Below are 10,113 nucleotides of genomic sequence, written 5' to 3' on the forward strand. Positions count from 1 at the left end.
TTGATATCCTTCTCCCTTTTCACAGCAGACTCCTCCGGCTCTCCGTCTCGTCCTTTCTCCCCCTTGTTTGCCTGCAGGTGGTCCAGATAGACTTCGGCTACGCGTTCGACTCTTCAGTTACGGAGCTTCCAGTTCCCGAACTCGCGCCGTTCCGCCTGTCGCCGGCACTGCTGCATGCAGTTGCGCCGCCGGGGGCCTCCTCGTACGTTTTCAACTTTCTTTCTTCTCGACCTTCCGGAGACAACGAACAGCCAAGACTCGCCTCGCTCAACGCATGCGTCAAAGGCGCAACCGGTGAGTTCGGCGCAGCTCTGGTGCAGGCGCTTGCCGAACTCCGACAAGCTCCGTTCGTCCTTGAGGCCCTCGGCGACGTTCTCGTCAGAGATCCCCTTCTCCAGTGGCACCAGGTGAGACAGAAGCGAAAAAAAGCGAGAAATCCTGTCCGTCTCCATCTCCTTCCTTCGGTTCCCATTCGCGTTTCCAAAGATCTGATGTGAACAAAAAAGCATACCGATATGCATATGCATATATATTTATACATATATATCTACATATATATATATATACATACATATATATGCATATGTACATATATATATATATATATATGCATCTGCATATCTGTTTGAGCGTATCCATGTTTATGTGAAGGAAGTTTAAAGGACTTAGGAGTGACCCCAGATGGGAGGGTCCACATGTGAGCCACACAGAGACGAGGTCCCACTCTTAGGTCGAAGGCATACATGCATATATTTATATTTATATTTATATTTATATATATATATATATATGTACACTACATTCAAATATTATATATATATATATATATATACAGAGAGAGACGGGAGCAGAAAGAGCTAGAAAGATCGAGATGGACAGTTATACATATACGTGGAGGCGATGTCGAGAGACAGGTTCAGGTGTAGACAGCAAGCGAGATACACCGCGAAGGATCGAGAGATAGACATCCACGCCTAGATAGCGGTAGAGACCGAGAGACACGGAGCGTACCCGATTTGGAATATGGCATTCTTCTGTGAAGCCAAGGATGTCGTGATCAGTCCTGAACACTGGCGTAGGTTCCTCCTCCAGTTTCGTTGGCGTTTGCTGCGTCACCGCTCTTTTCGAGTTCGACGTTGTTCGCTCTGCGCCTGCATGTCTCTTCCTTCTCTGCTTCTGCTCAGGAGGCAGCGTCGCGTTCTTCTAAGTGGCGCGGCCCTCCGGAAAAACGAGCACCGTCTCCTTCTTCTCCCTGTAGTGAGCGCGCGCCGAAGCTCGCGGGAGAAACCGCAGAGTGGACGCATGCGGTGGAAGCTGGAAGAGCCGTGAAGGAGCCGAGCGGTGTCCAGGCAGAGCGGTCGACACAAGAGAACGACGAGAGAGAGGAAGCCCAGGCAGGCGCAGAACTCGGTGAGTGTCCTGTCGATCCATGTTGTGTCTCTCGCTCGGCCGCAGCGCAACGCGGATCAGAGAAAGCGGAGCAGGTTGACGCCGCGTCTGCCGTTTCCTCTGACTCTCGAGACTCGTTCAAAGCGACGAGCATCCTTTCGCGAGCCGCTGGTCGGACGGGGAGGCTCCTCAAGGACGCGGGAAATGCCTCAGAAGACAGCGCGGACAGTCCAACTTGTCTCGGCGCGAGTCGAAGCGATGCCGAGCCAGGAGCTGCGCATGCAACGAATGCTCTGAGGCTCCTGTTCGAGGCGACGGACGGGTCTCCCCATGGAAGAGACAGCGAGGAGCCTGCAGGCGACCGCGGCAGGTCAGGAAGAAAACGACGTTTGGGAGGCGACGCGAAAGAAGAAGGCGGACGGACAGGCAGGGCAGGAGGGTCGCCCCAGGGGATAGAAGCAGACGCGAAAGAGCCAAGTTCGCTCCGTGGCGTCTGTGCAACGGATCTGGAAGCGCGGAGGAGTCTAGGCGAGAACCCAGAGGAAGGAGACTCCGATGCGCAAGCAGTGGAGACGGCCGCGAGACGCAGAGTGCGGACGATGAGCAGGAAACTGCGAGGAGAACATCCCTGTGAGATTCTTCGTGACCTTCTGAAGACACACGTTCATGTAAGCCGCGACAAGGGGAGAAGCCAGGAATTCAGAAGGCAGAGAAACATCACTGAGGAATCTCCCCGTCTTTGGCAGGCAATCTGGACTTGCCTCGTTCCTCCCAATTCCTCTGTTTCGCCTTCGTCTCTCGGTGCACATTGGCGAGAAGCCTGTATGCCCACCTGTTCTCTCTTTTGCTTTCTCTCTCTGTTGCTCTTTCTCCCTTGTTCTCTCTCGTATTCCCTCTCCCTCTTGCTTGCTCTTCGTCTAGTTCGCTCTCCGTCTTGTTCGCCCTCTGTCTTGTTCTCTTAAGTAGCCTCTCTCTGCCATATTCTCTCTCTGTCGTGTTCTCTCTCTCCCTTTGTCTCCCTCTCTCTCTGTCTCTTGTCTCTTTCCTGTTCGCCGTCGTCGCGCGCTCGAGTTGCTCGAGTCTGTTCTGTCTCTGGTCGCTGCAGTCCGAGCAGCGCTGTAGGTTTCGGCCCACTGGAGTCCTTCTCCCTTCCTGTCCGGAGTGTGTTCTCAGGTGTATGTACGCGCAGGAGTTGCAGACCGCGACTCGCCACTTTCCGGCATTTTGTCGGGGGGGTCGCCGCTTCGGCCTCGCTTTTTTCTGCCTTTTCCTCCACTCCCGGAGCCCCCAGGAGCGGCGGAGGTCGCCGCGCGTCGCAGGCGATGGCCTCTCCACGGAGGGTCGACCGGAGAAGAACCTGAAGCGCTGCGGGGCAGGCACTGCGCGGAGCGAACGGAGGAAAGGAACGAGGAGACGGCGAGGAAAGACGCAGTACATAAGCGCTGTCTCACTCCGGAAGAACAAGCCCTGTGTCTCCTGGATCTCGCCGTAGATCCAAATGTGCTCGGCCGTGCGTGGCTAGGAGCCCTTCCTTTCGTCTAAGGAATTTGTCGCCTTTCTAGTTCGAGCTTTCTGTCTGCGCGAGGCTTTCGTTGTCTCTCCTCGCTCCTTTCATTCGAAGTCTCCCTTCTGTGCACCTTGGGAAATGGGTGAATCTCCAGAGGACCCTCGCTCTGTCCGCCAGCTCTCGGCGCTCCTGAGAGGTTCGCTCTTGGGCTCTTGACACGGTCTTCTGCGGCCGTCGGTTCGCGGAACTCGAGTTCATCCGGATCGCTGAGTTTCGCGTCTTGGACGGTCACAGTCGTTTTTTTCTTCGCCTCGCAGTCACGCGTTCTCCGTTTTTCGAGCGAGACTCCAAGTGGATCTCGTTCCCCACACCTCCCTTCTATTCTTCGCTCGTGGTGTCGCCCGAATGCCGACTTCCCGCATCTTTGGGGTCCACACAGCAGCTGAGACATGCTTCTCAACTAAGGGCTCTCCGCTTGTGAAACAGGGATGTTCTCTAAAACTGTCTAGTTTTGTGTGACAGAGCGTACTGTCTAGCTCTCAGACTGGTGCGTGGAAGCGAAGCCTCTGAGGCGCAGCGCCGCCATTCCCGGCGTTCCTTCCTCGTCTGAATGCTTCGGGAGTCTGTCTCGAGCCGCGAGCTGCTTCTGTGTTGGATAGGACGTATTTAGGTATTTTCTGCAAGTCCCAAAAACCTGTGTGTGTCGCCAGACCGAACGGCAAAAGTTCCGCGCGTGAGCTGCGCTCTCGAATCCCCAGTACTGGAATGCGTCCTTGAGAAACAGTACGAGTTCAACGACCGCAGACACGCAACGAAGTGGGTACCGCTCCGGAGGCCGGGGGGCGGACACCAGATCGTCTGCATGCGCGCGCGCGGACGTCTGAATGTCCAGTTCATGCAGGAGACGAGACATGTGTATCGTGAAACTGTTATGGAGGCGGAACCTACGTCAGGTGGACGCGCATCCCCCGACGAGCGCGCGCTGTGCATCCAGCTGTCTCTCCCCAAACCAAAAAGACCCAGACGGCGTCTGGATCATTCACGACAAACGTACAGAGAGACAGCACGAACGCGAAAAAGAAAAGACATTCTTGCACCTGTTGAAACCCGACACGGGGGGACCCCGCGTCGCCTTCTCGGAGGAAGGAAACCTGTCGTTTTTTTCATCGCACACACTTTCCTTTAAAGAACGGAAACGTTTTGTCTGCCGCTGTGAACAGCTTTCCACCTCTTTGCTTCCTTCTCTTCTTCCTGGCGTCTCTCGAGTTGAAGAACCTTCCTCTCTATTCGCCGCATGTTCGACTCCACGAACGGATTCGTTCCGCCATATGCTCGCCTAGACAGAGACACAGCCACAGGCAGTCAAACCACACACAGCTTTCGATCCGCAGATGAGCACCGATACAACTCTGTTCCTGTGTCAGCCCCGAAAAAACAGCATTCAGTCACCTTCACCGAAACGCGTCTTATCGACCCTATGGACACAAACATAAATGCAAATACTCACATATATATATATGTATATATATATATATATATATATTTACACTATAGGCATGCATATATGTAGATGCATAGTTGGGCAGAAGCAGCAATGGACTTTTGTACGAGCCATCGGCATGGTGAACGCATGTCTCCAGGCAGGTTGCTGTCGCGATGCAGAGGTTGGCCAGCAGCAGAGCGGAAGGATTCTGAGTCTTGTCCTTCTGTTTGGAAAGAAGCCTCGTAGCTTTTAGAAAGCAGAGGTTCCTCGTGTAGACACTCTTATGTGCGGCTGTCCGCTTCACAGCGTGAGTTGTTGGGCATTTAACAGGTAGCACCTAGGCTTCCAGAAAGGTTTGAAACCGACAGATGTTTCGAACTCGAGTGTCTTACCGAGAGAGGACGAGTGCAGCAGCGCGTCGCTTGGCTTCGAGAGAAGGATGCCCGATGTGGAGGAGCATCTGCATGTCGTCTTGCTGCTGGATGGCGTAGATGTCTTCTGCGCATTCCCAGCCTGGGGCGCACCAGTGCTTTCGCAGTTCGTTGAGTTGCTCGATCTGTCGATTCTTCTCCTCTGCGCTCTGTGTGGCAGAAGCGGCAGAAGGGGGACGCGCAGATCCAGCGACATCTTGTTCTGCGGGGGATGCCGAAACACCCAAAGAGGCGCCCTCCCGTGGGTCTTTGCGTGAGCTTTCCTGTGGCTTCTGCAGCTGGCAGAACTGCTTCTGCTGCTGCTGAAGCAACTTGAGCTGGTGCTGGTGGAAAAGCCGCTGCGAGGACGCCCCTTGTGAGTTCGCGGCGCAGTGCCCAGAGGCGGATTTCCCCTGCATGAATCGGAGTCGACGAACGTTCTCCGAGAGAACTTTCTTGCCGTCTTCAGCAGGGGAACCGTCGGCCGCGGGTGCCGCGCCGCGTGCTTTGGCTCTCGCCTTCATTGTGGAAGGAAAACTCCCAGCGGAAAACGGACGGAGCGCAACAGTGCGCCGTCAGTTTTGCAGAAAAGCAGTACTCTTCGAAAACCGCGTTGCATCAGACAACAGGGTGGGAAAAAGACTCAGTTACCGTCGATTTTGCCAGCTGTCGCGGCGAAGAGGATTCACTGACAATTGCGCCGTGGAGGAGGTTGGCAGGGGGCATGTCAGTGACGGCGCCGAAACGCCGCTGTCAGCGGCGGATTCGGAAAAAGAGTACGGCAAACAGCTAATGAAGTTTAAATCCTCAACTTGCACAAGACTTGTGTTTGCCAGACACCGCCGCAAGGAAACTCTAGTAACGCCGGTTCTTGGAACGCACCAGACTCCGTGCAACACTTCTCGGCCAGCAGAAAGGTTCGTCCGTGACTGCCAGTCGCTGAGTTCAAGCTCTTCTGACAACTGGAAAACGCTGAGGAGCTCCTGGGAAACTCAAGTGGAAGCGAAAGGTAAGCACCAGTCGTCGACAGCAAAGAAGAAATTGCATGCAGGAGCTGTTTCGCGAGGTGTTGCACTCAAGGAAACAAGCAGTGCAGTATGAGAAGGCAGAACCCTTCACAGGAAAACGACCGCTCCCAAGCTGCAAGGATCTTGGAATGCGATCAAGCAACGGAGAGGACCGAAAGAAAAAAGGAAGGAAAACTCGAGTTCTAGAAAAAAATTCGGAGTTCAACGCTGTCGTGCATGCATGCGATGCGGAACTCCAGCCCACACTCGGACGATTGTGCTACGGCCAGAAGAACTTAAAACGGCGCGATCTCGACAGAACAGAGGGAGCATGGAACACACTGTTGACCAAAGAAGAAAGGGCATGAATGTGGCACTAGGAAATGGCAGCAAGGACAGACTTTGTTTCACCCTCTGGCGTCGTCCACAAGCGTACTCCTGTTGACGAGTTGTAGCACTTCAGAGCTCGTATTGTCAGACACCTAGCTGGGCGCAACTCTGTTAGAGAGCCGGCGGCAGTAAAGAGCGTTGGGGATGGCTTTTCCAAGTTCCCGGCCGTCTCCGCAACAGCCAACTTATCGCATGGAGCAGCTGATAGACTTCTGTCGCCTGTGTATGGTGTTTGCAGTGGAATCAACAATTAGGTTCGGATGGGCGAGCAGTGAGAGCTGCGGAACTACAGAACGTGTGTGTCGTCTTCAGCACGCATTCGATTTGACTCACGCAACTGTATCCGTTTTTCGTACACAACTCAGGAGCAAAAGCGTCGCAACGATGCAGCTATCATGTCGGCTTCCTTCAACGAAACCCCAAACTAAATGTCCCCTGGTTCTCCACCGCAGCGCTCGCAAACGGTTTCCGGCGTGAAACCACCAAAGCTAATTGCAAGAAGTCGCACGACCTATACTACAGGTGGTTTCTCTGTTGGAAAAGCACCCTTGCCTCGCTACTTCGCGTCACTTTGCGTCCAAGCTGTGTCTCCATGCACAAAACGTCTAGTCGCGAGGTGTTACCACTGGCTGCATGCCCTTTGCAACGCCGCTGTCTGCGAACGCCGTCGGCATTTTCACGTGCTCTGGCATCGGCGTGTGGTGGAAAACACCTACGCCAACCGATGTATGCCCCTTTGAACACCAGCTTCTCATTGTCCTGATGATTCCAGAAAAACTTCATGGTACATATTTTGACAATCAGGACAGAATTCATCGCCACAGCCGCATGAGTAGTCGCTGTCCAAAACTCCATCCCTTTGCCTCCGGCTCGTCTCCCGCCACGGTCGAGTTGAGGCTCACTGACACAGGAGATAGCAAAATCGGAAATACTGGGAGAAGCAGAGGATGTACAAGAGAAGTCTCCTTTGTTCGACTGTGACGCGGCACTCGGGATAAATTTACAACGGCTGCAGCGCAATGTTTCCCACAGTGTGTGTCGCCCCCACCGCTACTGGTGGGGCACTCCCGTACAGGCGCCGAGGTACTGCCAAGAAAGCTCATCCACCCACGGGAAGTGGGCAGCCACAAAACATTTGTTTATTGACCCACAGGGGTGCACTGAGTGCGGAAACCCCAACAAGCAATACAAAGGACAGAGACAAGCAAGCAGACGCCTTCACCGAAGCAGAGTCTCGATGCCGCAGTGTGTCAACCGTGATGAACACGAATCGGGAACACCGCCGCTTGCTCGCAAAAGGACAAAGCGCTTCCAGTGGCGGCCTGGTTGCCACGGCACTCACATACACACAGACAGACATCTACACAACTACCAAGACAGAGAAAAAAAGACAGCACCGGCGTAGTGATATCCCACATTTGAGCACCCAGCACTGCAGGGATCGTGGAGGCGCAATGCCGCACTACCGATATCGTGTAGGGTCCGGTAAACATGCATACGACAAGCGGGGGCGGGAGGGGGGGGGGGAACCGCTACTGGCCCCAGCATGCTGCTGAACGGTCTCGCACACGACGGACCGCAGACATAGCAACACACTCGAGTTTTTCGCGAGATCCCTACAGCGCAGGAAGCTCGTCGCCGGGCCGTTGACTGCCCAGCATGTTTCATGAGACACGACACCAACAGAATCAGCTAGGTTTCACAAAAGTCTACATGTCCTTCCCACGGTATACCAGCGCGGCTTCTTCGAATGCACAAACTCCACGCGCAATCCGTGGCATTATCTCCAGGTCGGAAGCGGTGCAGAAAACGCGCCGGGTCCCCCCGGATAGCCTCGCTGGTTTTGCACGAAATGGCCGTGACCCGTAGATGCAGGTTGTCAACATGAACCTGCTACCCCCGGTCGGCGCAGAAGTGTACATACAGACACCCACAGGTGCATCGAATCAGCTGACTTGGTCAGAGACACCAAACACGACTAAACACAGTTGACAACGTCTGCTGTCCTCCCGACACAGAACCGGCACCTGGTGCCTGACTTTTTTTGGGGAGCACAGGTGCTTCGCGCTTCTGGCTACGAATCAACGGACTGGCACACATTCTTCATTGTTAATGCACGCATGACCTTTCAGAAAACAACAAGACACGAACGTTGCTCCGATGACAGAAAGAGTCAGCCCGCCCGGCAGTGCGCGTCCGCCTGCGTGGAAACCACGGACGCCTGAGACTCCAGGCCGTGCAAAAACTCCCGCTGGAAACAAACAGGAACTCCGGAGTGAAGTGTAGCGAACCGAGCGGGTCGCAAAGTCGTTACCAAGCCGCACCCACCACTGCTCTTCATGGCGGTTTTCGGAGTGCGCTTCGCATGCAAGGGGCACCGTGGATACCGCGGCGCCCTCTCCGTTTGCCTCGAAAAAAACATAACTGCAGACCGTTTTCCCCCTATCCGACGACAAAGATGGAGACGGTACTCTACAGCTTCCTCGAGTCCATGGACAGAGTCCAGAACAGAGGGTTGTCACATTTCAAAACTTGCACGACATGTTCAGTGCTTCTATCAGAGTGGGCGGTAGTCTGAAACAACGTTTTCCCTTGGGAAACTTCGCGCGGCAAATTCCGGCACCGGAATGAACGCACCAGAGGATCATCAAAACTCGGGATTCCCCCTCCTTCGAAGGCACTGGCCCTGCCCCTGCGCTGAAGACACAGACTGTGCACATCGGCTTGCTCGCCTCCACTTCCCATCTCCACGCGACTCTCTCTGCCGCTCTCGACAATGCGGCAGAGAGGCTCCCCGCTGCTAGCGCGTTACAACACACATTATGAGCTACGACGATGTCTCTACACACCGGAGCTTCCATCCACGCCTTCTGGCCTCGACGCACTGGTCGCAGCCTGAGAGGAACGCGAATCTGCCAGATCAAAGTCCCGGCCTGCGTGACGCAGCACAGCCTGCCACCACGGCAGCAGCTCCGGACTTTCTCGTACCGCACTGCAGAGCTGACGGCGGCCCTAGCAACCCTGCGCTTCGTTTCTACCGCTGCATTCACTGAATTCCTCTCTCCTGTGCAGAGAGCCGCCACGGTTCGTAGCTGTGTCCCAGTTCACAGCCTCAGGTCCGTCACATAGGTACGAAACCACTTGTCGAGATTGAGGTGCAGGCGGCACTCACCGCTGCTCAGATTTGTGGAGTCCAAGAGAGAAAAGCCGCACTCGCTAACGGCTGGCGCGAGCCATGCAGGCATGGGGTCACCCTGGACTTCCCTGGAAGCCGTCCGGCTACTGGACACTTTCTCTTTGTACAGCGTCGCGAGAAACGCCTTCAACAGATGCGTTCCAAACGTCCGCCTGCGGCGCGCGCGAGTGATGAAGCCGCGTCTCAGTCTCCACGGAGACGCTCCGCCAGCCGCAGCTGCTGCGCGTGGCGTTTCCGCGTCTGCCCAAATGTACCCTATCAAGACTTCGTTTCCATCGGGAACTTGTGTGTCAGACGAAAAATCGACGGTGTTGCGTGCAGTGTCTAGACGGCGCTTGAACAAGCCCAGCGCCCAGACATCGTGTGTGCTCGTCGGGGACAGAGCCCCCGCATGCATCCAGGTGAACGTTCGAGTGCAGCAAGTCTCCGGAGCAGCCACACCTGCCGACTTCGCAGACTGCTGACTCTCCACCCGCGCGTCTTCCTGCTCGGCCGCGGCGACCAGCTTCAGGTCCGACGGCCGCAGCGGGCGCAAGTGGAAGCCGAAAGACGAAAACACCAGGAACGAAGGCAGGCAAGCGTACTTGGGCTCAACGCAGTGGTGATCCCACGGCGTGTTGAAGAGAGGCGGCAGAAGATCCTCGCGACTGGCAAACACACGAAACACACATGTAAAGAAAAGCAATGCACCGAACGAAGGGGCGGCGGGGGGGGGAGGGGGGGGGGACGGT

The 10,113-nt window shown here is 55.3% G+C and overlaps 3 protein-coding genes across 3 annotated transcripts in view; 1 reads left to right on the forward strand and 2 right to left on the reverse strand.

Annotated features, from left to right (window-relative positions):
• TGME49_266010 (phosphatidylinositol 3- and 4-kinase) overlaps positions 1-3,208 on the forward strand; it is a gene marked incomplete at its 5' end in the record, with an annotated part of 37,136 nt that extends 33,928 nt beyond the window's left edge. The window contains 3 exons of the mRNA XM_018781413.1: positions 78-407; positions 1,185-2,057; positions 2,563-3,208. Of these exons, the coding sequence (XP_018636288.1) occupies positions 78-407; positions 1,185-2,057; positions 2,563-2,931 (1,572 nt within the window). The 3' untranslated portion in view covers positions 2,932-3,208. The remainder of the gene's footprint in view (positions 1-77; positions 408-1,184; positions 2,058-2,562) is intronic.
• A 275-nt stretch (positions 3,209-3,483) lies between these two features.
• Positions 3,484-5,936, reverse strand: TGME49_265990 (hypothetical protein). The gene is made up of 2 exons (XM_002368657.2): positions 4,772-5,936; positions 3,484-4,232 (listed from the first exon to the last, which is right to left on the reverse strand). Exons 1-2 carry the CDS (start codon positions 5,311-5,313, stop codon positions 4,079-4,081), a joined length of 696 nt encoding a protein of 231 aa, XP_002368698.1. The 5' UTR covers positions 5,314-5,936; the 3' UTR covers positions 3,484-4,078.
• Positions 5,937-6,907: 971 nt separating this feature from the next.
• The window catches only part of TGME49_265870 (pantoate-beta-alanine ligase), a 7,562-nt gene continuing 4,356 nt past the window's right edge, over positions 6,908-10,113 (reverse strand). The window contains exon 6 of the mRNA XM_018781412.1: positions 6,908-10,029. Within this exon, the coding sequence (XP_018636289.1) occupies positions 9,291-10,029 (739 nt within the window). The 3' untranslated portion in view covers positions 6,908-9,290. The remainder of the gene's footprint in view (positions 10,030-10,113) is intronic.

Source organism: Toxoplasma gondii, chromosome IX (genome assembly GCF_000006565.2).
Source record: "Toxoplasma gondii ME49 chromosome IX, whole genome shotgun sequence".
In the NCBI taxonomy this organism is placed as follows: Eukaryota; Apicomplexa; class Conoidasida; order Eucoccidiorida; family Sarcocystidae; genus Toxoplasma; species Toxoplasma gondii.